General features: G+C 40.3%; 2 protein-coding genes across 13 annotated transcripts in view; one reads left to right on the forward strand and one right to left on the reverse strand.

Moving 5' to 3' along the window:
- CORIN (corin, serine peptidase) overlaps positions 1 to 23,134 on the forward strand; it is a 260,225-nt gene extending 237,091 nt beyond the window's left edge. For 7 of the 8 annotated variants that reach the window (XM_045474167.1, XM_045474169.1, XM_045474161.1 and 4 more), the window contains 3 exons: positions 9,798 to 10,069; positions 12,203 to 12,336; positions 21,380 to 23,134. In XM_045474167.1, the coding sequence (XP_045330123.1) occupies positions 9,798 to 10,069; positions 12,203 to 12,336; positions 21,380 to 21,562 (589 nt within the window). In that variant the 3' untranslated portion in view covers positions 21,563 to 23,134. Of the gene's footprint in view, positions 1 to 9,797; positions 10,070 to 12,202; positions 12,337 to 17,176; positions 17,338 to 21,379 lie in introns of those variants that run through there. The other variant, XM_045474165.1, reaches the window with a different exon arrangement.
- The window catches only part of ATP10D (ATPase phospholipid transporting 10D (putative)), a 109,010-nt gene continuing 105,805 nt past the window's right edge, over positions 23,099 to 26,303 (reverse strand). For all 5 annotated transcript variants that reach the window (XM_045474158.1, XM_045474156.1, XM_045474155.1 and 2 more), the window contains one exon: positions 23,099 to 25,978. In XM_045474158.1, coding sequence (XP_045330114.1) covers positions 25,648 to 25,978 — 331 coding nt within the window. In that variant the 3' untranslated portion in view covers positions 23,099 to 25,647. The remainder of the gene's footprint in view (positions 25,979 to 26,303) is intronic.

Consider the following 26,303-nt stretch of genomic DNA (forward strand, 5'->3'; position numbering starts at 1 on the left):
CCTCTTCACCCTCCATTGGTCTCACCTCATGCTTCATGGAGAGAACAGACACTGCCATATATTCCACCTTGCCTCAGCCTTAATCCCAACAAATTGCCTGTAAATATGGCCATATCCCCCACTCTCCCCTGAGTTATGGTGGAAGATGTGTCTATTTCTTTCTAAGACAATCATGTCCTCCTTCATCTTTTTCAAGACTTTATTTTTAAAATCATCATTTCTGTATTGTATCATCAGTTTCTCCCTTTTTTGCTGGGTCATTCTCTTCGACGAACATGACTTGATATCACTAACTTGAGCCCCCTTCTCTTGACTTTCCATCTCTCTTCAACTACTGGCCATTTTGGCTACTATTCACAGTAAAACTCCTAAAAGACTTCGGCACAGTCACTGTCTCCCCTTTTCCACTTTTCATTTTCTCCTCAACCCACACTGGTCGAGCTCTCATCAGGGTCACCACAAAAATGGCACTTATCAAAGTCTTTGATGAGTTCCATCTTGCCATATTCAATGGCGACTTTTCAGTTTCCAACTTATTGGAATCCTCCCTAGTATTTGATCACTACATCTTTCTTGAAATACTTTCTTCACTTTTATTTTCGAATAACAAAAATGTTCTTGTTTTCCTCTTATTTCACTGACCTACCTATTTCTTTCTCTTTTTCCATCTCTTCCTTTTTTAGGCCACTGAGTGCTTTAGTGCTCCTGAGCTATTATGGACCTCAGGCTTTGTTTCCCCTCCAAATTCATATGTTGAAACTAATTAGATGAAGTTAGGAGGTGGGGCTGTTGGGAGATAATTAAATCATGAAAGTAGAAGCCCCATAATGGGAATAATGTCCTTACAGGAAAAGAAAGTGAGCTTGCCACCTTTTTCTGCCATATGAGGTTACAACAAGAAGACTGCTGTCTATAAAGTAGGAAGAGGGTCTTCACCAGGACCTAACCATGCTATCCCCTTGATCTCAGACTTCTGGCCTTTAGAATTATGAGAAGTAAATGTGTATTATTCAAGTCAGTCAGTCTACGGTAATTTATTATACGATCCCAAGCTAAGACAAGGGCCCAATTTTTGGCTTTCTTATCCATCTACGCTCATCTAATAATATGGCTTAAATATGTGTTCATATGTGAGCAAATATGAAGATCAAGTATTGACATGAATATCATTTTGAATATCACATTTTAATATAAAATATGAATATCACATATTTGTTCATGACTTCCAAACATATATCTCCATCCCAGCCCAGATTCTTCCCACCCCTCACTACTACCCATTGACTTTAAACATGTATAACTGACTGCTTAGATGAGATGTCCATTTGAATTTGTAATAAACATCCTGCTTTACGAGGCCAAAACAAAACTTGATTTCTTGCCTCTCCCACTGATCAAATTGTGTGCTTCACAAACTTTCCCCATCTCAGTAAAAATCATCATGATCCATTGGTTCACCATACCTAGGAATTATCCTTAATTCCTCTCACGTTTACTCTAATAATAATTTCTGTAGGATCTTCTTCCAAAATATCTCTAACCCAACCATTTCTCACCATCTTCACCCTATATTCCTAGTCCAAATCATTATCATAGCAGGTCTTCACTATTGCATTAGTTTTCTAGGGCTGCCATAACCAAATACCATAAACTGGGTGGCTTGAGCAACAGATGTTTATTGTCTTACAGTGCTGAAGGCTAGAAGTCCAAGATCGAGATATGAGAAGGGTTGGTCCTTTCTGAAGGCTGGGAGAGAATGCCTCTCACCTAGATCCTGGTGGTTGCTGTCAATCTCTGGTCTCCCTTGGTTTGTGGAAGCATCACACAAATCTCTGCCTTTGTCTTCACATAGTGTTCCCTTGGTGTGCATCCCTATCTACAGTTTCCCCTTTTTATAAGGACAGCAGTCATTGGATTAGGGCCCATCCTAATGACCTCATTTTAACTTGATTATCTCTGTAAAGACCTTATCTCCAAAAAGGTCATATTCTGATGTACCCATGGTTAGGACTTCAACATATGGATTTGAGAGAGAAACACAATCAATCCATAACAACAATTAAAACAGTTTCCTATCTGGTCTTTTGGACTGCTCTCTTGTTCCCTTATTGTCTATTATCCACACGGTGAGATAGTGATCTTTCTAAAATGTAAATCAGACCATGTCGCTCCCCCTACTTAAAATTTCACAATGGCTTCCCATTGTAGCAAGAATAAAATCTTCTCATCATAGCCTTTCAAGATCTAGTCCTACTTCTTGGAGTACATCTTCTCCTATACTCCCATGGTTCACTGGGCTGCAGACATCTAGCCTTCTTCGTGTCCCTGAAATCCTCCAAGCTCATATCCACCTTAGGACACTTGAACTTGCTGTTTTCACAGTTAGAGCCACAAAGCTACCTCCTTCTGGTGATTAAAGTCTCTATTTAAGTATGGCTTTGTCAAAGGCCTTCCCTAACCATCTTGGATACAGTGAACCCCCACCCCCTTCAGTCATCTATCAAGTTCCCCTATTTTGTCACTTTTAAGTGCCTGAGAGAATCTTACTTCTTTATATATTCTTTAAGTAGAATAAAAGCTCCATGAGGGCATGAACTGTCTTCCTCATCCTTGTGTTTTCATTTCTTTCAGCCACTCATCTTCTAGATGTTTCAAAGATGCAATTGTTTGAGTAGTTAGGACTATAACTTGTGTGGAACTAGAAATGTTGATATATCTCACAGAAGGTCAATGACGTCTCACTGAGTCCTCCCAAATCTTAGACCACACATCTGTTCAACATTGTAATGTATTAAGCCCCTGTATGTTTTATCACATGGAAAGATGAATCTTCTGCATATTGTCTGAAGAACATTCTCTTTGAATGGAGAAACTGGAAGCAAAGGAAACTTCCAATAGTTCTGTTTTGTCTTAGTTCTTTAGTAATATTATTTGCCACAGACAGAAATTTTCCCCTTTCCTTGTTCTTGCACATTATTTTGCAGAGAAGCCATTTTTATTTTTCCTACTTTTTTCCTACTTAAACAAACCACTGCTCAGCCTATGACAAAGACTTTCCAATAGTTCCTATGCTTTCATGCCAGTCTTTTGTGGTAGTTTCCAGTTGCAAAGCTCTGGGCTCCTTGTGCAGTCACATTTGCTTTTTAGATGACTCTTCATTTTCTTACTGCAGTCACTTGTGACAGTAGCATCAGAATTTGGCACTTTAATTCTCTCGTGTCTCCTGGGTTATACTTGCTTTAAGAGTCCCAGGGCACACTATCATGTCTGCCTTTTTTTTCCCCAAAACATTCTGAAATCTGATTCTTGAATGTCTATGATATGTATCTGACTACCCCCTTCTCTTGCTTTTTCGGACCCTGGGATAACAGGATTTTTCACCTTCTGTAATTTTACCACTGGTGGCTAGCTCCCCATCATGGTGGGATGATATGTTCAGGAAAAAGAAGATATATGTCACCAGTGAGTCTCCACCATGTTACATGCTTTCCTGTGGCCAGTACCTGATTCCTATGTAGATGCCTGTAGATCTTTCTCTTTGTTTCAGAGAAGTTTGGTAGAAAGGGTGTGCTCTAGGGGTTTAAAGGACCAGCATTCCGGTCTATCACCATCATTTACTATCTCTGTGACTTTAGATATGTCACTCATCTGCTGTGAGTCACTGCTTTCTCTTCTCTAAAATGGAATTCGAATTCCTATTTACATCTTGCAGTTGGTAAGAAGATAACTTGAAATATTGTGTATAGAAATACTTGGAAAGCTATAAAGTAGAACTCTTACACTAATAAAATCCAGGCTGTTGGGTTTTTTGTTTTTTTTTTTTTTTTTGCCTATTGTATTGCTGTTGTTTGGCCAGCATTTAAAACTGTGGATTCCATAAAAGGAATCCAGAACTCTGGCTTCCCTTGAACATTCAAAAAAATAAAAGGTCAGGTTACACCAAGCATTCCAACATGACAGCAATAAGCAGGAGCTGAGATGTGGACGGTAGACAGAGCCTATGATTGACACACTGTACTTATGACCTGTATCCAGTCCCTTCACACATTCACTCTGCGATCACCCTGGTCTAAAGTTTGTTTACCAGGAGTGTTGCAGAGAATTCTTTAGAAATACCAAGGACAGAGTACAATATTTTTTTTTAATTTTTTTTAACATTTATTTATTTTTGAGACAGAGAGAGACAGAGCATGAACGGGGGAGGGTCAGAGAGAGAGGGAGACACAGAATCTGAAACAGGCTCCAGGCTCTGAGCAGTCAGCACAGAGCCTGACGCGGGGCTCAAACTCACATACCGCGAGATCGTGACCTGAGCTGAAGTCGGACGCTTAACCGACTGAGCCACCCAGGTGCCCCCAGAGTACAATATTAAAAGAGGTTTGTAAGATATGTAGAACAACAATGATGCCATCGTGTGATATTTCTTTACTTAGTGCAAATTTGGTCCCCTTCAAACTACCTCCAAAATCACCACTTAGCTGTGCTATTTCTGTAGTAAGACTTGTAAAACTAGGGTGATTTCTATCACAGGTGTTAATTATAAATATTAGTTTTCTTTTCTTAAAATGATAAGTATTAAATATAAGATATTAAAGCAAAATCAGAAAGGGTGAAAGAAAGGGAAATTTTGTGCTCTTAAGAGAAGAAGTTAGAAAATCTCTAAAGCTGGCTAGCTGAATTAAGCAAAAATGTGGCATTTTTGTGTCTAAACTAGAATTCAGGGTGGCAAATTATAAGCCAAAGTGACCAGTTCTGACGACCGGAGACATTGTGCCTGCAATTTCGTGTAAATTTTCCTGAATGTCATCTGAGATGTGTACGAAGCTGGGCTTTCTCTCTAGAGCTGATGTTTGAAGAATTCTAGGTTAAAACCATATCATCTCAATGTTCTCTGTAGAGTGTATCCATTATTAAAGCAGTCATATAGGCATGAAGCAAATTAGACCTTAAATATGAATTTCAGACAAGGAAATAACATCTGGGGCAAGAATGAAAGGAGAAAAGGGGTCTCTTAATGTCTTCCTCAGCCATTTTTTTAAGAGAAAGTGAGAGTGCACACATGCATGGGTTGGGGGAGGGGCAATGAGAGGGGAGAGAGAGAGAGAGAGAGAGAAAGAAAGAGAGTCAGTCTTAAGCAGGCTCCATGCCCAGCACAGAGCCCAGTGTGGGGCTCATCATGGGGCTAGGTCTCAAGACCCTGAGATCCTGACCTGAGCCTAAATCAAGAGGCGGAGCTTAACCGACTGAGCCACCCAGGTGCCCCATCTGCCATTTTCATTTGGTGGATTTTCACTGGGCTTCCTCTCTGCCTGCTTCATCCCTCCCAGAACATGACAGGTCTCTGCAGAAACTTCTTTAAGGATGCACCAGCTCTCTGTACTGATACTTTGATGTCTGACAGCTCAGTTTGAAAAAAACCCTCCTTTTGCTGAAGATTTTCAGCTTCTATAATTGGCTTTTTTTCTTTTGTCATTCAAACGCTTCACTAAACCGCCCAGGCGAACCTCCTTGTTCTTATGTGTTTCTCCACAGGATAATTTTGAACTGAAACTAGACTCCCGTGGCATTCATGAAACTCTAAATTTTCTTTCCTCTTTTTGCTTCCACCAACACGGGGTTGTCTCTGCTATTATTCCTGACTCATTCTTTCCAGCATGTGTTTAATATGCCCATTTACCATTTATACACAATTCCCTCACTTCACATGTCCATTTCAAACAACAGCTTGTGGTTTTCCTGGTTTTTGCCAGCCTTGGGAAAAAAAAAAACATTAAAAGAGACTTTATTTTTTTCCATCACACTCATAACAAAAAGTAAAAAGAACAATATCTCACAGATTACAAAAATTATGTGAATTTCCTGTGTTACTCTGTTTGTTTTTGGTGGATGTTAATGCCAAAAAGACCATAACTTATGTAGCAAGAAACTACTAGATATGGGTTAATACAATTTAGCAGTTTTACTTTTCACTGTTAGAATTATATTAAGCACAATACAGTAATTAAGTCTGAAATTGATGCTATTTCATCTTGTTACAAATAATTTGCAGTGTTCAATTATCTGAAATACTGCTTATGATTTAAGCAAATGGATGAGTATTTGTTATAAACAAAATTTAGTAGCTCTGAATCAAGGGCAAGGAGCTATTAAATAAGCATAAATTTGAAATAAATTGTTGCTTGATTTCAGATGCCTTAAATGATAGAATCTCAAAGGAATATTGAATTTCTCAAATGGTCATGCACTTACTTCTGTAGGATGGAAAAATGGAAGGAACAAGGGAAGGAGGGAAGGAAGGGAGGAAGTGAAAGAGGGACAGAAGGGAGGAAAGGAAGGGGAGGAGGAGAGAGAAAGAGAAGGAAGGAAAGGAGGGAGAGAGAAAAGTGGGGAGAGGGAAGGAAGGAAGGAAGGAAGAAAGGAAGGAAGGAAGGGAGGGAAAGGAAAGGAGAGAGGGAAGAAGAAAAGGAGGGAGGAAAGAAAGAAGAAAAGAAGGTAAGGAGGGAGGGAGAGGGAAGGGAGGAAAGGAGGGAGGGTGGAGAGGAGGAAGGAAGGGAGGGAGGGAGGAAGAGAAAGAAAGACATGTTCTTTGAGTGATAGCCTTCTTTAATGAAAAATAATTCTTCTGTAATATCATCTTGAAATGCTCATGAGGTATCACTTCCTACATTTTACTATGATTGTTTCTTTAATTGTTCATCTTCACTCAATTCTGAAGTTTGTTGAGCAGGAATCATATCTTGCTTATTGTAATCCCTAGCACCATATTTGGCATGGGGGAGTGCTATATGTCTATAACTATCTATATATCTATACCTATCTACATGTTGATAGCTAATATCTATATCTATATCTGCATTCAAAGAATGACATCAATTCCTGTTCATATAGCCTAAAATTATTTTTCTTTACAATGGTAAAAGGATAGAACTCACGGACTACGTTTTTTAGAGGAGTCATTTAGTAGAGTGTACTCCAAGAATCCAGCAAAGCTGTAAACAGTTTGAATGCTGACCTTGGCCACTTCTTTCCTAACCCTCCTGAAATACCAACTTTTTGAATCTTTGCCATGCATGAAAACACAGTAAAGAAAAGCATGCAGGGGCGCCTGGGTGGCGCAGTCGGTTAAAGCGTCCGACTTCAGCCAGGTCACGATCTCGTGGTCCGTGAGTTCGAGCCCCGCGTCAGGCTCTGGGCTGATGGCTCAGAGCCTGGAGCCTGCTTCCGATTCTGTGTCTCCCTCTCTCTCTGACCCTCCCCCGTTCATGCTCTGTCTCTCTCTGTCTCAAAAATAAATAAAAAAAAAAAACGTTAAAAAAAAAAAAGCATGCAAAGGAAAGAAGGAATGTGGGTGAGTTTTTGTCAGAGAGTCCATTGAGAGCTCTTAAAAATATTGATTCCCAGGCCCCACCTAGCCTAAAGCTTTCAACTGATGTGGGTTGATGCCCAGAAAAATCAGTATTTAAGAGTTCCCCACATGATTCAGCGTTCAGCCTGGATTGAAAAACAACTGTCTAGTGGGTCAAATCAACCTGCTTTAGTTGAGCAAGCTCCCAAGTGGGGACAGTTGACATGGCTCACTTATGCTAACACCATGTAAGGGGGTGTCCACTAGGAAAGCTCTGCTAGCACTGTGGTCCTCTCCACTCCTCTGCTTCTGGCCTATTCTGGAGGAGGAGGGACTGGGAAAGGTAGAGAGGGTGGGGAAGGGTTGACGAAGAATAGACTTTGCCTAGGTGGCCATTAGTAAATGTTTTTACTAGTGTTTACGTGCATTGAGCCACCATTAAGCAAATACTTGTTGAGAACCTACTACATACTAGTTCATGGGGCCTGTGAATACAGCACTGAATAAGACCAACCAAGTCCCTGGCTTCATGGAACATCTATGCTGGGTGCAAGGCAGAGGATAGACAAACAGCTGTGTTGATGTCATTGATACCAATGAGATAAAAATTAAAGCAGGGTCAAGAGTAGAGAGTGATGGAGACAGAATAGAGCTCAGACTGGGTGGCCAAGGAGGACAGCTATGAGAAGGTGGTGTTTGAGCTGAGACCTCAAAGAAGAGGAGTTAAGGTGGGAACCATATGGGAGCTGAGAGAACAGAAAGGGAAGAGCCTCTGAGTTGAGGATATCCTCAGCATGTCTGAAACTAGAAAGTTCTTGGGGTTGGAATGGAGCAAGTCAGCTCAGGGGCCATGGGGAGAAGTCTACAATGTCTCCAGTGTGATTTAATTTCCCTGGAGAATTATGAGCATGAGATGGACTCAATATAATTTTTTAAAATATTTATTTATTTATTTTTAGAGAGAGAGAGAATGAGAGAGAGCAGGGGAGGAGCAGAGAGAGAGAACCCCAAGTGATCCCTGCACTGGCTTGAACTCATGAACTGTGAGATCATGACCAGAACCCAAATCAAGAGTGAGACACTTAACTGAGTAAGCCACCCAGGTGCCCCTCTAATGTTGTTTTTAAAAAGATCACTCTGCTGCCATGAGGAAAATGAGCTCAGGGGGCTAAGGGTAGAAGGGCCTTCTTTTGGGAGGCCATTGCAGTGGTCCAAGCACTTGGCAGTGGTTACATTAAGATAGATTGTGGAAGAGGGAGAAACATCAAGATTCAGGGTATATTTGAAAGTGAAATGGTGAAGATTTGCTGATGCAGAGGATGTTGAGATAAGAGAAAGACGTTTCAACTGTGTCACATGGTTATAAGTACAAAATACCTGTAAAATGCATTCTGAATGCTTAGAACACTGTCAAAAATGTGGTAAGCACTAAAAAATCTTAGCTATTGTTGAATATACAAGCAAATGTGTTGAGTAGATGATTCTCTATTCAAATTTGTAGCTCATGGGGGAGGGGAGAGCTAGAGATACATGTTTGGGAGTTACCAGGATTTGGTGGCATTTAAAACCATTGGACTAGATGAAATCTTCAAGGGGATGAGTATGGAATAAGAAGACTGACAGTAGAGCCCTGGGGCACTTTGACATAGACTTGAGAGCAGAGAAGAAGAGGAGACAAGAGGAAAGATGAAAAGGGAGGAGAATAAAAAGCCAAGACTAAGAAATTCCTCCAAGAAGCAGCAAGTGCCTCCGAGGAATGGCAAGTTTTTGGAAGAACCTTTTGAAAATTTCAAGCCAAAGGCTTAAAAAGGTTACCATAACTTCCGGTGGTCAGGTTCACAAGACTGCATTGTTTTTGAGCACTTGCTGGGATTATTCTAGTCAACTCCCACCTTAAAACACTTTACTCACTTACCTTTCAGGACTCTCCATGCCCCAGAATTTCCTCTTTCTTCTTCAAGTCTTTTTATTATTTCTCCCACTCATTGAAGCAAGAAACCACCCTGCCTGCCTTCCAAACTGAACAAATTTTGCTTTCCAAAATAGCCCCATTCTAGAAACATGAGCTTTTCTTTCTACAAGAATACCTATTTACAAATTAACTCAGGCCATTATAGAGGTGCAGGGAAAGAGCCATGTTTACATAAACAAAATATTTTTAAAAATCACATGTACATTTTAGGGGTATCTGGGTGGCTCAGTCCGTTAAGCGTCCGGCTCTTGGTTTCGGCTCAGGTCATGATCTCAAGGTTCATGAGTTCGAGCCCCATGTCGGGCTCTGTGCTGACAGCACGGAGCCTGCTTGGGATTCTATCTTTCTCCTTCTCTCCCTGCCCCTCCTCACTCTCTCTCTCTCTCTCTCAAAATAAATAAATAATTTTAAAAAATTGCATGTACATTTTAAAATGTAAATTTGAGTTTAAGCCAATAGCTCTTGAATTCATCATTTTAGGAGAGAGAGCGCTGCCGTCTGGAAAGTGGTCTTTGGCATCAACAACCTAGACCACCCGTCGACGTTTATGCAGACGCGCCTGGTGAGGACCATCATCCTCCACCCTCGCTACAGTCGAGCTGTGGTCGACTACGACATCAGCATAGTGGAGCTAAGCGAAGACATCAATGAAACCATCTACGTGCGGCCGGTCTGCTTACCCGGCACGGAGCAGTCCTTGGAACCGGATACGTACTGCTACATCACAGGCTGGGGGCATATGGGCAACAAAAGTAAGCCACCGTCCTCAGGAGCACTTGCCTTTCAGTTTGTCCCTGGAAAACACTGTGTTACCACCCAGCCGTTGGCGCCAGTTTCCCATTTTCACTTCTAAAAGTGTAGCCACAAATAGCAAAGACGAGGTGCACGTGTCACACCCACCTGCCATGCACATGGAGGTGTCCGCACCTCACGGTACTTGAACCTGTCAGGCTCACATGCAGCCTCAAAAATCCTTCTCTGCACCCCAGATTCTTTCTCTAGGGAGCCGCTGCCGATGCCCTGGGGCTGCCCTGTGAGATAAGGCTTATCTTCCTGGCTTCAGACCGTCTCTACCGGTGATTTGCACTCTGCAGGCCAAGTCACTGTCACTGGGAGCCCCCTCTCTGGAGATCAGGCAGTTTCAGTCCTGCGGTCAGGCTGCATGGTCACGTTTCCAATTCTCTGTTATGATTTGGTCTTGTCAACATCCATAACAAGCTGTAAGTCCTTCCAGAAGGAAACCTGATTTGCCATTTGCCTGTTTAAATTGATTAAAATAGTTGGGCTCTCTAGATGCTTGAAACCTACAAAACACAAAAATTAAGCAATTGGTACTGCCTACTCCCAGCCCCCATAACGGATTCTCTCATTTTGTTGGACCTGTTAAAAGTTTAGAATAAGAATGTAATCAGTGAGGCATTTGCTTTACAGTAAGTGCTGGCCACCCCAACTGTATCAAGAACACCAGCACGGCTCTCGGGAATGCCAATGTATATTGATATCCTGTTATCTATGTTAGCAACTGCCGATTTGAATGACAGTTTTTTTCTTCTTCTCAAAATTTAGTCAGAAAAGTTATGGGCTAAGTTGAGTTTCTTTTCTATGTGATCACTTGAGGACAGAAAGAAAAAGTCAAACGATAGAAATGAGTCAATGCCACCTGAAGAGCTCCCATGGAAGACCTTTGAAGGCGGTGTCAGACATACGATGCCACGATCCCTGTGGCTCTTGGTTTTTCAAAGCTATAATTAGTACCGTGATGTGATATAGCAGCAGAATATGCTTTATATTGCATCTACTTGTGTTTCCACAATATCCACATCAAACTCACAGCAATCATGTAGCATCACACAGACCACATATATGGCATGGCATGAAGACCAGGGGTCCAAATTCAGTTAGAAAGGTTTGATTGACCCTGACTTTCTAGCTTACTCTAAAATGGAAAAAAATAATAGCAACTGTCTATTTCACAGGATTATTGCAAAGATTAAAGACAAGAGGCCCAGAAAATGCCGAGATCAGGTCCTGGCCTGTACCCAGTAAATGTTGGTGATGGTTCTTATCACTATTCTTTGCACAATTCATTGAAACTGTTCCCGTCACACTGATTTTCCCATACATGACTCTTTCTTCCTATAAGCTGTCCTGTACATAGGCACTGCTTTACCATCACTATCTAAAAGGAGAACAATGTGTATAATTTGGTAGAAGGTCTAAACAACAAAAGATTATGCTCCAAGAAATCCGTTATTATTCTGTGACAATGTAGAAACAAGATGGAATTCACATGTTCCCTCTGCTGACAGTAGGGATGGCTTTGTCCCTTTCGACATCTCCCTGTCATCTCCTCTAGGATTAAAGGTTCTTACCTCCAGTAATGGCTATGGCAGTACATGACGAGACGTATTCTGTAAACCTAAGATAGAGCAATCATTCCCCTGTTAGACCAGATGGTGTTCTGTACCTTAGCAGAAGGGGGCTGGCATGCTCCGCTGACACTGATCCAGCAGCCTCGAATCTGGGGGCAGTGTTTTGGCTTGATTATTTTCCTTTTCATTTTAGTAGTTGTTGTTCTTGTTGCAGGATATATTAAGGGGGGGGGGGGCGGAAGCACGAGCCAAGTTACCTAAGCAAGTTACTTGACCAGTCTGTACTTCAGTTTTCCCATTGGTAAAATAAAGGGGTTTGATGAGATGATTGCTGTCAACACTTCTAATTGGAAGATTCTGACGCCAAACAAGACTTGTCTTTGAGACGACACTTTAAGTAAAGATTATGGTTCTCTTGTTATACAGATGTAATCATTTCATATATAGCTAGCCTCATCTTTGAGTCATTTTACCCTCTTATATATTGTGTTTCTTCTTTTTTAAAAAATCTAGTGCCTTTTAAGCTGCAAGAGGGAGAAGTCCGCATCATCTCTCTGGAGCAATGCCAGTCCTACTTTGACATGAAGACCATCACCACCCGGATGATATGTGCCGGCTATGAGTCCGGCACAGTCGACTCGTGCATGGTAAATTGCTTTCTGGTTACCGAGGAGATTCAGTTCAGCAGTAACGTCGATGGGTCCATATAAACTTGTTATGATTCATTTGTGGCCCTTTGGGAATGCTTTTTGAAGATTGCTTATTACCAAATGTTTAATTATTCACAGTATATACTTTATCCAGTACACGAGTGATCCCCCTAACTACCTCCATGCCCTTCACTCAGGTTGCCCTCAGCTTTCTCATCTACTGCATGGGGAACAGCACCCTGGGTCGGCAAAACGAAGAAAAGCAGTTGTCTGGCCCATCTTAGCAGCTAGCACAAACAAGGTTCTGTGAGGAGCTAGTGGTAATCATGGCTCCAACCAGGCTGCCCCTCCCCACCTCCCCTCCCTGCCCACAGCAGAGGAGCACCAAAGGATGTTTTCAGCCATCAGGGTGACGGCGTTAAAGCACACACCACATCCCACCTGCCAGGCTGTGTGAGAGAACTACCTTTGTCTCAAGAGTTGATTGCTCCTGAGTTGATTGCTTTCGACACCCAGGATTCCTGGTCACAGTAGTTTCCTGAGCATGCTAACTTAGCAATACAGGGAGGCATTTTTATTTCTATATAATAAACATTCATTGAATATTATGTTGAACTAGAAACCAGGGAAGGACAAAAGAGTTATTTTTTTCTTCCCATTTAAAAATTTTAATTCCAGCATAGTTAACATACAATGTTATACTAGTTTCAAGTGTACAAGTGATTCAACAATTCCGTTCATCACCCGGGGCTCATCACATGTGCACTCCTTAATCTCCACCACTGATTTCACCCATCCCCCTCCCCACCTCCCCTCATCAGTTTATTCTTTATAATTAAGAGTCTCTTTCTTGACTTGTCTTTTTTTCCCCTTTGTTTGTGTTGTTTCTTATATTTCACATATGAGTGAACTCATATGGTATCTGTCTTTCTCTGACTGAGTTCCCTTGCTTAGCATTATACTCTCTTGCTCCATCCGGGTCATTGCAAATGGCAAGATTTCATGCTTTTTATGGCTGAATAATATTCCATATTCCAAGATATCCATATTCCAAGATAAATACCATATCTTCTTTATCCATTCATCAATCAGTGAACACTTGGACTGCTTCCACAACTTGGCTATTGCAAATAATGCTGTTATAAACATCAGGGTGAATGCATCCCTTTGAATTAGTGTTTTTTATTCTTTGGATAAATACTCAGTAGTGCTATTACTGGAACTTAGGATAGTTCTATTTTTACCATTTTGAGGAACCCCCATATTGCTTTCCACAATGGTTGCATCAGTTTGCATTCCCACCAACAGTGCAAGAGTGTCCCTTTTTCTCCATATCCTCACTAACTCTTGTTTCTTGTGTTTTTGATTTTAGCCATTCTGACAGGTGTAAGGTGATACCTCATTGTAGTTTTTAAAAAAATTTTTTAATGTTTATTCATTTTTTGAGAGGCAGAGTGTGAGTGGGGGAGGGCCAGAGAGAGAGAGGGAGACACAGAATCCAAAGCAGGCTCCAGGCTCCGAACTGACAGCACAGAGCCCAACGCGGGGCTCAAACTCACAAACCGTGAGATCATGACCTGAGCCAAAGTCAGACGTTTAACCGACTGAGCCACGCTGGCGCCCCTGTAGTTTTTAAAAAATTAATTAATTAATTAATTTTTAAATTTACATCCAAGTTAGTTAGCATATAGTGCAACAGTGATTTCAAGAGTAGATTCCTTAATGCTTCTTACGCATTTAGCCCATCCCCCCCTCCCACAACCCCTCCAGCCACCCTCTATTTGTTCTCCGCATTTAATGTTTTGTCTTACGTTTTTGTCCCTCTCCCTATTTTTATATTATTTTTGCTTCCCTTCCCTTATGTTCATCTGTTCTGTATCTTAAATTCCTCATATGATTGAAGTCATATGATATTTGTCTTTCTCTAATTTCGCTCACATTGAAACCCTCTAGTTCCATCCACATAGTTGCAAATGGCAAGATTTCATTCTTTTTTATTGCCGAGTAATACTCCATTGTGTGTGTGTGTGTGTGTGTGTGTGTGTGTGTGTGTGTATACTACATCTTCTTTATCCATTCATCTATCAATGGATATTTGGGCTCTTTCCATACTTTGGCTATGGTCGATGGTGCTGCTATAAACATGGGGGTGCATGTGCCTCTTCAAAACAGCACATTTGTATCCGTTGGATATGTATCTAGTAATGCAATTGCTGGGTCATAGGGCAGTTCTGTTTTAAGTTTTTGAGGAACCACCATACTGTTTTCCAGAGTGCCTGCACCAGTTTGCATTCCCACCAACAACGCAAAAGAGATCCTCTTTCTCCACATCCTCGCCAACACCTGTTGTTGCCTGAATTGTTAATGTTTTCCATTCTGACTGGTGTGAGGTGGTATCACTTTGTGGTTTTGATTTGTATTCCTGATGATGAGTGATGTTGAGCATTTTTTTATGAGTCGGTTGGCCATCTGGATGTCTTTGGAGAAGTGTCTATTCATGTCTTTTGCCCATTTCTTCACTGGATTATTTGTTTTTTGGGGGTTGAGTTTAATAAGTTCTTTATAGATTTTGGATACTAACCCTTTATCTGATATGTCATCTCCCATTCCGTCAGTTGCCTTTTAGTTTTGCTGATTGTTTCCTTTGCTGTGCAGAAGCTTTTTATTTTGATGAGGTCCCAATAATTCATTTTTGCTTTCGTTTCCCTTGCCTCTGGAGACGTATTGAGTAAGAAGTTCTGTGGGCAAGTCAAAGAAGTTTTTGCCTGCTTTCTCCTCCAGGATTTTGATGGCTTCCTGTCTTATGTTTAGGTCTTTTATCCATTTTGAGTTTATTTTTGTGTATGGTGTAAGAAAGTGGTTCAGGTTAATTTTTCTGCATGTCGCTGTCCAGTTTTCCCAGCACCACTTGCTGAAGAGACTGTCTTTATTCCATTGGATATTCTTCCCTGCTTTGTCAAAGATTAGTTGACCGTAGGTTTTTGGGTAAATTTCTGGGTTCTCTATTCTGTTCCATTGATCTGAGTGTCTGTTCTTGTGTCAGTATCATACTGTCTTGATGATTACAGCTTTCTAGTATAGCTTAAAGTCTGGGATTGTGATGCCTCCTGCTTTGGTTTTCTTTTTCAAGATTGCTTTGGCTATTCAGGATCTTTTCTGAGTCCATACAAATTTTAGGATTGTTTGTTCTAGCTCTGTGCAGAATGCTGGTGTCATTTTGATAGGGATTGCATTGAATATGTAGATTGCTTTGGGTAGTATCGACATTTTAACAATATTTGTTCTTCCAATCAGGAGCATGGAATCTTTTTCCATTTTTGTGTGTCTTCTTCAACTTCTTTCATAAGCTTTCTATAATTTTCAGTGTACAGGTTTTTCACCTCTTTGCTTATGTTTATTCCTAGGTATTTTATGGTTTTTGGTGCAATTGTAAATGGAATCGATTCATTGATTTCTCTTTCTGTTGCTTCATTATTGGTGTATAGGAATGGTACTGATTTCTGTGCACTGATTTCATATCCTGTGACTTTGCTGAACTCATGGATCAGTTCTAGCAGTTTTTTGGTGGAGTCTTTTGGGTTTTCTATATAGAGTATCATGTCATCTGCAAAGAGTGAAAGTTTGACTTCCTCCTGGCTGACTTGGATGGCTTTTATTCCTTTATGTTGTCTTATTGCTGAGGCTAAGACTCCAATACTATGTTGAATAACAGTGGTGATAGTGGACATTCTTGTCGTATTCCTGACCATAAGGGGAAAGCTCTCAGTGTTTCCCCATTGATGATGATATTAGCAGTGGGTCTTTCATATATGGCTTTTATGATCTTGAAGTTTGATCCTACTATCTCTACTTTCTTGAGGGTTTTTATCAAGAAAGGATGCTATATTTTGTCAAATTCTTTCTCTGCATCTATTGAGAGGATCATGTGGTTCTTGTCCTTTCTTTTATTGACATAAGAAAAGTTAACACCTATTCTTTTGAGGCTATTCCAAAAAAAAACAGAAATGGAAGGACAACTTCCAAACTATTCTGTGAAGCGAGCATTACCTTGATTCCAAAACCAGACAAAAACCCCACTAAAAAGGAAAACTACAGACCAATTTCCCTGGTGAACATGGATGCAAAAATCCTCAACAAGATACTAGCCAACCAGATCCAACAATACATTAAAAGAATTATTCACCACAACCAAGTGGGATTTATACCTGGGATGCAGGGGTGGTTCAATATCCTCATTGTAGTTTTCATTTGCATTTTCCGGATGATGAGGGATGTTGAACATCTTTTCATATGTCTGTTGGCCATCTGGATGTGTTCTTTGGAAAAATGTCTATTCATGTCTTCTGCCTATTTTTTAATGGGTTATTTGTGTTGTGGGTGTTGAGTTGTATCAGTTCTTTATATATTTTGGATACTAACCCTTTATTGGATTTGTCACTTGCAAATATCTTCTCCCATTCCATAGGCGGTTTTTTTAGTTTTGTTGATTGTTTCCTTCGCTGTGCAGAAGCTTTTTATTTTTTTTTTTATTTTTTTATTTTTTTAAAAAAAAAATTTTTTTTTTCAACGTTTATTTATTTTTGGGACAGAGAGAGACAGAGCATGAACGGGGGAGGGGCAGAGAGAGAGGGAGACACAGAATCGGAAACAGGCTCCAGGCTCTGAGCCATCAGCCCAGAGCCTGACGCGGGGCTCGAACTCACAGACCGCGAGATCATGACCTGGCTGAAGTCGGACGCTTAACCGACTGTGCCACCCAGGCGCCCCAGAAGCTTTTTATTTTGATGTAGCTCTAATAGTTCATTTTTATTTTTGCTTTTATTTCCTTTCCCTCAAGAGACATATCTAGAAAAATGTTGTTGTGGCCAATGTCAGAAACATTACTGCCTGGGCATGTACATGCTGACTAGTTTTCCCAGCACCATTTGTTGAAGAGACTTTTTCCCATTGGATATTCTTTCCTGTTTTGGTGAAGATTTATTGACCATATGATTGTGGGTTTACTTCTGCGTTTTCTATTCTGTTCTATTGATAAATGTGTCTGTTTTTGTGCCAGGACCATACTGTTTTGATCACTACAGCTTTGAAATATAACTTGAAGTCTGAAATTGTGAAACTTCCAGGTTTGTTTTTCTTTTTCAAAATTGCATTGGTTATTCAAGGTCTTTTGTGGTTCCGTATAAATTTTAGGATTGTTTGTTCTGGTTTTGTGAAAAATGCTGTTGGTATTTTGATAGAGATTGCATTAAATCTGTAGACTGCTGTAGGTGGTATGGACATTTTAATAATATTTGTTCATTCAATCCAAGATCGTGGAACATCTTTCCATTTCTTTGTGTCATCTTCAATTTCTTTCATCAATGTTTTATAGTTTTCAGAGTATAGGTCTTTCACCTCTCTGGTTAAGTTTATTCCTGGTATCTTACAATTTTCGGTGCAGTTGTAAATTGGATTGTGAATTTCTCTTTCTGCTTCAAAGAAGTTTACAACAGAGTGCAACTGCTATGGAAGACCTTTGTTATTTCACTGCTGTTCAGTAAATCAGATTGCCCCTCACATTTTAGAATTGACAAAGAGATCAACAATGTCATTACCACTCACACGACATAACAAAAGGACATTCTTGGTGGCCTATTTCAAAACGGGCAAATCAGGGGACTGGAAATGGCCCAGTGGTTATTCTTTAGTTGTCATGGGAAAGAGGGAGGCAGGCACCTCCTCTGGAGTTTCACCAAGGCCACAGTCTCTTCTGCTTCCTGACCACGAATTGTCCAAATGAGGTGGGCAGCAGTGGAAGAATTCCTACCTTCATATGAGAGGCCCAGGTTTGATTTCCCAAGCCAAAAAAAAAAAAAAGTGTTTGGGAAGGCAGCTTGGTGTGGGTCTTGGGACACAGAATGTGCAACCTGAAAGTTTTGGGTTGGGTCCTATCTCTGCCTGTAAGAACAAAGTGACCTGGAGAAATTTCTCTAGAAAGTTTTCTCATAAGATGGGGCTGATTCTAATATTCAGGGTGTTTGATGATTACCCACGTCCATGTATGTGAAAGCCCTTTCACCTATCTGTGTGTGATGTCCGACTCAATGAATTGTACCTTTAGCATCAGTATCTATCGGTTGGTGCTTGTTGTGTTCCAGTATCTCTTCCAAGTGCTTTTTTTTTTTTTTTTAATTTTTTTTTTTCAACGTTTATTCATTTTTGGGACAGAGAGAGACAGAGCATGAACGGGGGAGGGGCAGCGAGAGAGGGAGACACAGAATCGGAAACAGGCTCCAGGCTCTGAGCCATCAGCCCAGAGCCTGACGCGGGGCTCGAACTCACCGACCGCGAGATCGTGACCTGGCTGAAGTCGGGCGCTTAACCGACTGCGCCACCCAGGCGCCCCCCAAGTGCTTTTTAATAACTCATTTAATCCTCACAATCAACGCTTGTGGCAGTATCATTGTTTTTGCTATTTTACAAATCAAGACGACAAGGGAGCAGAGAGGTTAAGTAATTGACCCCGTATCACCCAGCATGAAGGTGGCAGAGCGAGGATATGAACTCAGGAAGTCCAGCTTCAGGGTCCAAGTGCTCAACCGCTACACTCTCCTGGTAACAGTGATGAGTGTGTATACATTTCTCCCTGTTCACAACACCATTCAGAGACCCACCCCAAATTAGTGCCTCTTCATCCCTTGGTAATTGCTAAAGGAGAAGAAGGGAGGTGTTCTTTGAAAGAGGATTGAGGCCCAAGCACAGGCACAGGCATGTTCATATCATGTCGCCTGGTAGGAACTAGGTCCTAGGATTTCAACACTGTGGTTGTCTTAAATGCACACCAGATACTCTATAATACATCCCCAGGGAGCATACAGAACAAAACAAATAATCAAAAGCTACTTTTCCCCCAGGTCTGGAGCAAGATTATTTACCAGAACCTCTCGTTATCTTCCTCAATTACATCCATAGCATACATTGGAAGCTGTTAGACCCTTCTGTTAAGGTCTAGAAATAAATCATGGGGATCAATACTGAAGCCAAACATAAACTTTGGCCTAACGCCCAATATTATGAAAAGGAAGAGGACCAAAAAAGAGCAAATTATGCCTTTTTGCTGTATAATCCCTTGTATTTGAATTGCTTCTTTCTCCTCTCTTGCTTTCCACCTGACACTTGTTTGCCTCACGGCGCTTAACTCAAAATCCACATCTTGGGAAGGCACTTTTGTTCTTCTCCAGCTGGCAGTAATCGCTCACTCCTTTGAAGACTCCTTCGTCATGGTCCTTAGTCCTGGCTTTCAAGTAGAATTATGCTTGGTACCCAAGCAGACTTGTGACCTCTGGGACAAAAAAAATGGTGCCTTCTTCGTCTTCATAGACCCTAGCACAGAATCTTGCAGAGTAGATGCTGAATAGTTATTTGGCTAAATTCCTGATCTGAAAGTACAGAGATGCTGACCTGTACACGTCTCATTTTTTTTTTTTTTAGAAATGCTAGTTACATTTGATTTTATTGGCAGCATCTTTCAGTATACCGAATTCCCAAGTTACCATGTACCCCTTTCCATTCTCTTCTCTGAAGAGGCTTCTTTTTTAGAGGCAACGTAGGCACGTCCGACTTTAATAACACTCTGGCATAATAAACAGCTTATCCTAAATAAGTCAGCATTTTACTCTTGCCTTTACCTAAGGGGAGATAAAACAATTGTGGAATTTGATAAAATTTTTCTAGTAAATTTTGCTTTAAAAAACTCCATGAGGCTTCCAGGCAGAACGATTTATTCAGCCTCTTGCAAGGTCTGTCCTTACTATTCAGGCTTACGGCATTGCTAAGTTAGGAATGTAAGGATCGCCATTGCCACAAAAGCCCACAGCACAGTCAAAAACTCTATTTCTCTCTAATAGCAGTAGTAGTTGCTGACACTTCTGAGAAGTAGTTATGGAGCTGGAGTCATGGTGTCAGGACGCCTGCGTCTAACGCTAACTCTGCCAACGAACACGTTACACACCTGTGCTTCAGGCTCATTGCCTCCAACACGCATATTGTAATTATTGTCAACTCATAGGGGTTTCATGAGGATTAAATGAGCTAATCCGAGGGCAAGTGTTTAGAGGAGGCATCAATAAACATAATTACTGTTTTTCTCCAACATGACCCGAGCGGGAAGACCATCTAGCTAATTCTAAGTCTGAAATTCTTACAGGGCAAGGATTATTGGTAAACTCCCACTACGAATTTCCACACTTACTTCCTCATTTTACAAGGTATCCATCCCTCTCTTTTGAGGCAGTGTGGAATGCACTTAATCTCTGATCTTTTCAGATGTAACAAATAGTAACATTTATAAAGTCATAGTGTCTTAATTACATGTGGGCAGAAGAACTGCAACACCTGAAGTTAGATGTCAAGAACGAAAATCCCCAGCATGTGAAAGAGAATACAAGCTATCCACAAAATACCTTGCCGGAAATAATTCTTATGTGGTGTTTTCCATTCAAGCATACTAATTGGAACGGTCCTAAAAACGATTAAGAAATCAAGCAAGTTGTCAGTGTCTTTTACTGACTGCACACATTAATGGAGCATGAATCTTGAAAATAGGGTTATTCTGGAGTATTTTTCTAGTAATGCTTTGTGGAGAAAATCAAATCTTTGAATGTCCCATTTGGGTACTTTCCACATTTATAAAATGACTCAAAGTTAAAGAACGAGATCAAACTAGGAGAGTATTAGTTCTGATACACCCATTTAAAAAGAAATTATGACCTATTTGAATTTAGCACAGGAAATGACCGAGAAATCTGATTTCTTGGGGAAAAAAAAGAATGTAGTCCTTTCCCAAGGCACCTCCGTTTTTTTCAAGATCAGAGTGTAAGTGCAAGTTCCACTTGCGTAGGTCGAAAGCACGCTCCCTCCACCAGTTGGCAATGAAAGCTTTGTTAGAACTTTCCAAGAAGTTGGTTAAGCTGGGTTTGGCTTTATTGCACCCTCAGGATAACACAGACGCCATGAGGGTTCCGAAATACCAGTGACTAATGTGCACTGCTATTCATTACAGGGTGACAGCGGCGGGCCACTTGTTTGTGAGCGGCCTGGAGGACAGTGGACATTATTTGGTTTAACCTCATGGGGCTCCGTGTGCTTTTCCAAAGTCCTGGGGCCTGGAGTTTATAGCAATGTGTCCTACTTCGTCGAGTGGATTGAAAGACAAATATACATCCATACCTTCCTCCTAAACTAATCCCAAAGATGATCAGAGACTTTTGCCAACTACTTTCAAAGAAAATGGCCTTTTTGACTGTGGAGTGCTTCCCACAGACAGCTGAACAGAAGCACTTTCCGTGGACCGGGATGCTCGGCAGTGCACTGCAAATTTTCATGTTTGTTTTGGTCTAATTTTATTCAGTTTTTTTTCAACTTTAGTTTTCTCTTGTTTCAAGTTTAATGAAGTCTTTAAAAAAAAAAAAAACCCAAAAACAAAGAAAAGCAGATTTTGTTCTCTTGCCAGGCCTAACCTTGACCTTAGCACAAAATTTATCAGCCAGGAATATGACAGGTGCTAGGGGAACAGGTTATGGAAAATTCTCTTTCAGTCACAAAGAGGACCTTGAGATCCAGGATGACTAATCTTTGCCGGTTTTTGTTTCTTGAGCACAGTGGCAAATTGCAATATTAATGCTGGAGACTTGCTTTTGATTTATTAAAAAGCCAGGATAATTTGCAAGCTTAAATGATTTACTGTTACTCTTCTCAAGTTTGCATAATTCTGAGAACCTATGACGGACAGATATAAAAGACAAGTAGCATCCACTGCGGTAGCTGAAATGGAAGGACATTTTGAACACACAGTTCTTCAGACATCAACATTAGCACTCCCATAGAGGACTACACGCTCTGAACTCAAATCAAGGATGTTGCTTTATAGAAAAGTCTCCACAAAAGCTTCTCCAGAGCTGGGGTTTGTTCATTGTGTATCGGCTGACTGAGATTTTAACAACTAGAAGCATATTCGTGGAAAACATTTTGTTTTGCCTGTGTGACAATGAATGGAGATTAAAGCTTGCCAAAGGAGAACTCGCTGTAGACTGGAGAGATTCAATTTTGGAAGAGGAAAATTAAATTGCACCCGACCTCCAATCCCATATTTTCCAATTGTCCTGTGTTCACCCATAACAATAGAGTCGCAGAACCGCATCTCAAAGCACGGTGAAAGTTTGCCTGGAGTACCACATTTTGTCCTTGAAACATGTTTCATATCTGGTGTTGTTGCCATTTCCTCCTGTTGATGATTAAAACAAAATTTTTTTTACTGCTTTTAAGCACTAGGCCACTTTATGCACATCAATCTCTCCCCACTAAAAAGCTCCAAAATATAGATTTTCACATGTAAGTAATTTAGGTAGGCGTTCATTTTGCAACATCCAAATGCCTTTTGAGTAAGTAGGGTTCCCTACTAACCTTCACCAGCAAGCAACCCGGACTGCCTCAGCAGACACTACCTGCTATTTTGTACATGTATTTTTCTACTCTTTTCTATGTGCCCACATATTTCAGTTTCAAAAAGTTGTCTTGACACGTTCCATGTTATTCCTCTCCTATTCTCTAGTTTGTGTGAACCTACTCAGAATGTGAAATCCAGCAACGGAATTGCAGTCACAATTGTATGAAAGTTTAAGAACATTATGTCCGTTTTGTTATAGTTGTAGGTACATAATGTAATAACTTTTAGCCTTGCTCAACTTCTGTTCAGTCAAGTGTACCTGTTGTACTTATTTTAAATAACCTGCAATACAAATAAAGTGGTACAATCCTTTTTTTTTTTTTTTTTTTAATGGACATGGAACATGGATGGAAAGTCCCAGGAAACTGTGTCTCCCACCAAAATTGTTGGCCCCAGCCGCCTACCAACCCGAATTTACCTGTCGTGGACTCCCTCTCACAGGAACGTGCTCTTTTATTTTAGGTAACAGATGGCTTTTTGAAGTGAAAGGTTGCTAATAGTCTCAGGTTACTTAAGTGTCCAAAGAAAACTTTAATCCTGGAAGAGTGCAAGGATCTTTCATGTCTACAGAGTACATTTTGGGAGCCTGGAATAATTCTTTTATAAATCTTTTGGGATAAAATTATACCTCAAAATATACATTATTAACCATTTTTTTCTGGCTATAAAGAACAATGATCCCTCAAATTTGGGAAAATATATTGAACACCAAAACGCAATAACTTTGTGTAAAGGTTACTCACTTGTAAATGAGGCCTGTTAAGGGCTTGATATGGATCCCAAATCTTTTTTTTTGCCTGAGGGCTAGCTGTGTGACAGAATCCTGAATTTTTCAGAAACTAAAAGATACAATACAGTTTAGCACCCAGTAATACATTTTTATAGTAAAACATCTGAATAATTATATTAAATAGTTTTACATATGTCTGGTACATTTAATTTGTGCCTAACTTATGAAAAAACCCTCAAGTTCCAGACCTCTTGGGATTTTAGAATTGTGGATAAGAGATTGCGGACACATAACATGAACACTCGAGTTTCTTCTACTCTTATGTATGGATACTTGACATCTGGAAACTTAACTTTTTTTCTTAGTCTTCTTGGCTTATTCTTTTTCTCTTTACATTCTAACCCTTTATTTATATTCAGAGAATGAATGCCAGCTGCTATGACATTACTGATTTTTCCATATAAGAAAAGGTCACTACAATACTCTGGTAAAAGGTGTGCTTTAAGAGCTTCCTTCTAAGCTCAGGTAACAATTACTATTAGGTTCAGTGGTATCTACAGGAATGATGACAGTTTTTTGTACAAATTATTTATTAAACAATTAAAAAAAATCATTAAGAAAGCAGAAAGCAACCTCTAATATCATGTGGGATTTTGAAAGTTCTAGAAATCAGTCTGTATAAAAGACTATTTGTAGTAGCATCAGACAGTTATAAAAAAAAAAAAATGTCAGACCAGGAAAGTAGGTATCAGGAAAAGATCAAGCCCTGAGAATAACAGATTAATAGTCATAAGACCTTGATACAGACAGAGAACATTAGCATGGAGACTTCAGGAAGGAGATTCTGGGTGACTAGTGGCTGACAATGTTCAGATGAATAGATACTGAATTTTAAAAAGAACTCAACAAGAATAGATGATCTTATAATACCTGGGCTTACTTGGTAAACTAGACTTTGTTCCAACTAAAGCCAGCATACATGATTTGCAACAGCAAGTAACTTGCTATGGACATTCCTGTCCTAAAATGTATTTAAAAAATGAAGTTTTCTAAGAACCTCATGAAATCCTTCTGAGAACCACCTGTATCAGTCCCAATTCACAGTAAATCACTTTTAAAAGTTGTAACACCAGAGAAGTTGTAGGATTCTGTAAGGACCATGAACCCTCAAATGGTCTCTGAAAGACTGTTTTGAAATTGATTGTCTCATTTTGATCAGGCTTTTGATTGTAAGTTTTAGAATACAAGAAATTGCCAAGTAGGCTAGAGACTCAGCTGATTCTGTCTGCCCCTACCTATGGTCTGTGTCCCAACTGACAACAGCTGCATAGAGGCAGACCTCATAAAAGGTTGTCTTTTGACTGAAAGCTGAGAGAGAAACACATTCCTACGGAACCCTGGCATCCCTCTGCCCTTTCCCAATGAAGACTCCCCCTCAAGAGAACACTGACATGAGCAGAAAGATATGCCTAACATCTGCAGGCGACCAAAGGCATCTTCCTGCATGAAATAAGCTACTAATAATCACTAACTCCATTTCAAATAATATAGCTATTACCCTATTTTAGGTACACTGTCATTAGAAGGTTCTTTGAATTTTTTTTCTGGAAGTGAACCATTTATATGTAACAGTTTTTTCTCTTTGGAGTTCTAACTGATCTGAAAACTACTTTTTCTTCATTTAAAACAATTCAGATTGGAGTCTGCTCATTGAAAACACTTCCCTGGAATCGGAGATCTCCCAATTAAATAAATACATCTCAAAGGAATCCCTTAAGAATGTCTGCACTTGTAAGACAATAAAAGAGCTTTTACAAAGTCCGAAAAGTTTCATAAAAACATTTGATTCTGAATTAAGTATTTCACTTCCCTAAACTCTGTTCAGGTCACACTCCAAGTCCTTTTACAAATGTATCTACAAACATACGATAAAGGTCATCACATTGGCTTTTCCAAGCACAGTAGAACGAATGTTCATGTCCCTTAGGGAAAAATCCATTTCATTCTTGATAGAGGTGCCTCTTCAAGGTCCCTCTTCCAAATCTGAGGGAATACTTGCAACTCCAAGGAGGCTACAATGCTTTTTTTTTTTTTTTTAACCCTTTGGGGGCCCAGCCATCCCTGAGGCCTTGGTTTCACAGTAGTCTGAGTCCAAAGCAGTTTCATGGACAGAGAAGTCTCCCTGGTCAACAGGACGAGAAGGTGCTGACATCATTGCAAAGCTGTCAGCAGGGCCAGACTTAGCTCTTTTCTCTGACTTGGAGTCTGAGTGGTCAGCATTCTTGGGTGTCACTTGGCCCATCTTTCCAGCCTCTGCCCACTTCTTGAGAGCTTTAGTCCTCTCCTCTGGAGTCAGTCTGTCAAAGTGCTTCGCCCTTAGAACTGGAGATGGAAATAGGGATCCCTGAAGAACTCGGTATACAAACCTAGGTTACAAAAAGCACCACAGAGTTACATTCACCTCAAATGTAGCACAGGGACACAAAAAATACTCACCAATTAGAAAAAGTAAGAGGGTCTGGTGGCCATTTGTCTTCCTGAGGTAAAAGGAAAAGATAAGCAAACTATAAAATGGAGGCACTAACAATATTAAATAAGTTGATATTTGTAAAAGCACTTGGAAAACAGTGAGTGCCCTAAAAGTGCTTGTCAAATCAATAAAAAAATAAAATCTTAGCAGGAGAGGTGCCGACACTGCTAGATCATAGGCTGTTAGATAAGTCAATACATGGAAAGCAGACAGAGTGTTGG

This window comes from Leopardus geoffroyi, chromosome B1 (genome assembly GCF_018350155.1).
Source record: "Leopardus geoffroyi isolate Oge1 chromosome B1, O.geoffroyi_Oge1_pat1.0, whole genome shotgun sequence".
In the NCBI taxonomy this organism is placed as follows: Eukaryota; Metazoa; Chordata; class Mammalia; order Carnivora; family Felidae; genus Leopardus; species Leopardus geoffroyi.